The sequence below is a fragment of the Helobdella robusta genome, assembly GCF_000326865.2.
Source record: "Helobdella robusta unplaced genomic scaffold HELROscaffold_1116, whole genome shotgun sequence".
Taxonomy (NCBI): Eukaryota; Metazoa; Annelida; class Clitellata; order Rhynchobdellida; family Glossiphoniidae; genus Helobdella; species Helobdella robusta.
Genome location: NW_008703628.1, coordinates 5,029 through 6,273, shown reverse-complemented (window position 1 = coordinate 6,273; position 1,245 = coordinate 5,029). Strand labels below are relative to the sequence as shown.

Genomic DNA, 1,245 nt, shown 5'->3' with positions numbered 1-1,245 from the left:
CAATATTCTCACAACAACAACAACCACAACAACAACAACCACAGATATCCTCACAGCAACATGACTCTTACAAAAACCAACAAAACAGCCAAAACTCGCAAAAATTTCACGACACAAACTCGAAATCTGTAACATCGCGGGGAGACCTCGACATATTCGCGGTTTATCTACGCTCTCTTTACCAGAGTACAATGGTCCTGACAACTGTTGGTAACCTACCAGAGCCCAACACAAAATTCGGATTCGCTTTTGCCATATTTGAGTTCGTCTTCGCGCTATTGCTGTTCGCCACAATTCTAGGTCACGTGGCAAACATAGTGACCAGTATCAGTGCCGCTAGGAAGGAGTTTCAAGGTGAGAATGGTTCATCACCAACCAATCAATTTTAAGTAATTAATCATGTTGCAGATAAAAAAGATCACCAACTGATGACAACTTACCTTACAAACCAACCAACCAATCACAAAGATCATCAACTGATGACAACTTACCTTACAAACCAACCAACCAATCACAAAGATCATCAACTGATGACAACTTACCTTACAAACCAACCAACCAATCACAAAGATCACCAACTGATCACAACTTTCTTTACAAACCTACCAATCAATCACAAAGATCACCAACTGATCTAAACTAGCCTTACAAACCAGCCAACCAATCACAATCATGCCAACAAGTCATCAAACCAATCACAATCAAGTCCACAAACTAACCAACCAATCGCAACCTTTTGAAGTAAACTCATAAGAAGCGCTATACAAATTTTGATACAATACAATACAATACAATCTAACTTACAGACTATCCAACCAATCACAAATCAGCCCCCGACCCAGCCAACCAACCAATTAATCAATCATTACGTCACATCCCATATAATTTATCTTTTGCTTTCAGCATTGTTCGTGAAGTTGTTGTTAATGTTATTGTTGTTTTTAATAATAATTATAATAATAATAATAAAATTATATAATAATAATAATTATTATTAAATTATAAATTTCATAATTCCCAATAACTCAAGTTTCTGGAATATGGCGCCCATAAATATTAATAATAATAACACAATTAAATACGTAATATCTTCGTCCGTGTCAAGTGTTATGTAAACATACGTACATACAAGCATACAAACATACATACAAACATACATACAAACATACATACAAACATACATACAAACATACATACCAACATACATACATACAAGCATATGTACATAAAAATATACAAGCATAC

At 34.9% G+C, this 1,245-nt stretch overlaps 1 protein-coding gene across 1 annotated transcript; it reads left to right on the top strand.

The window, feature by feature from the left end:
• Positions 1-44: 44 nt before the first annotated feature.
• HELRODRAFT_184559 (hypothetical protein) lies at positions 45-1,053 on the top strand (the record flags this gene model as incomplete). Its single annotated transcript, XM_009013185.1, has 2 exons — positions 45-354; positions 1,031-1,053. Coding segments are annotated over 2 exons (333 nt in total), but the record flags the coding sequence as incomplete, so codon positions are not given.
• Between the last annotated feature and the right edge of the window lie 192 nt (positions 1,054-1,245).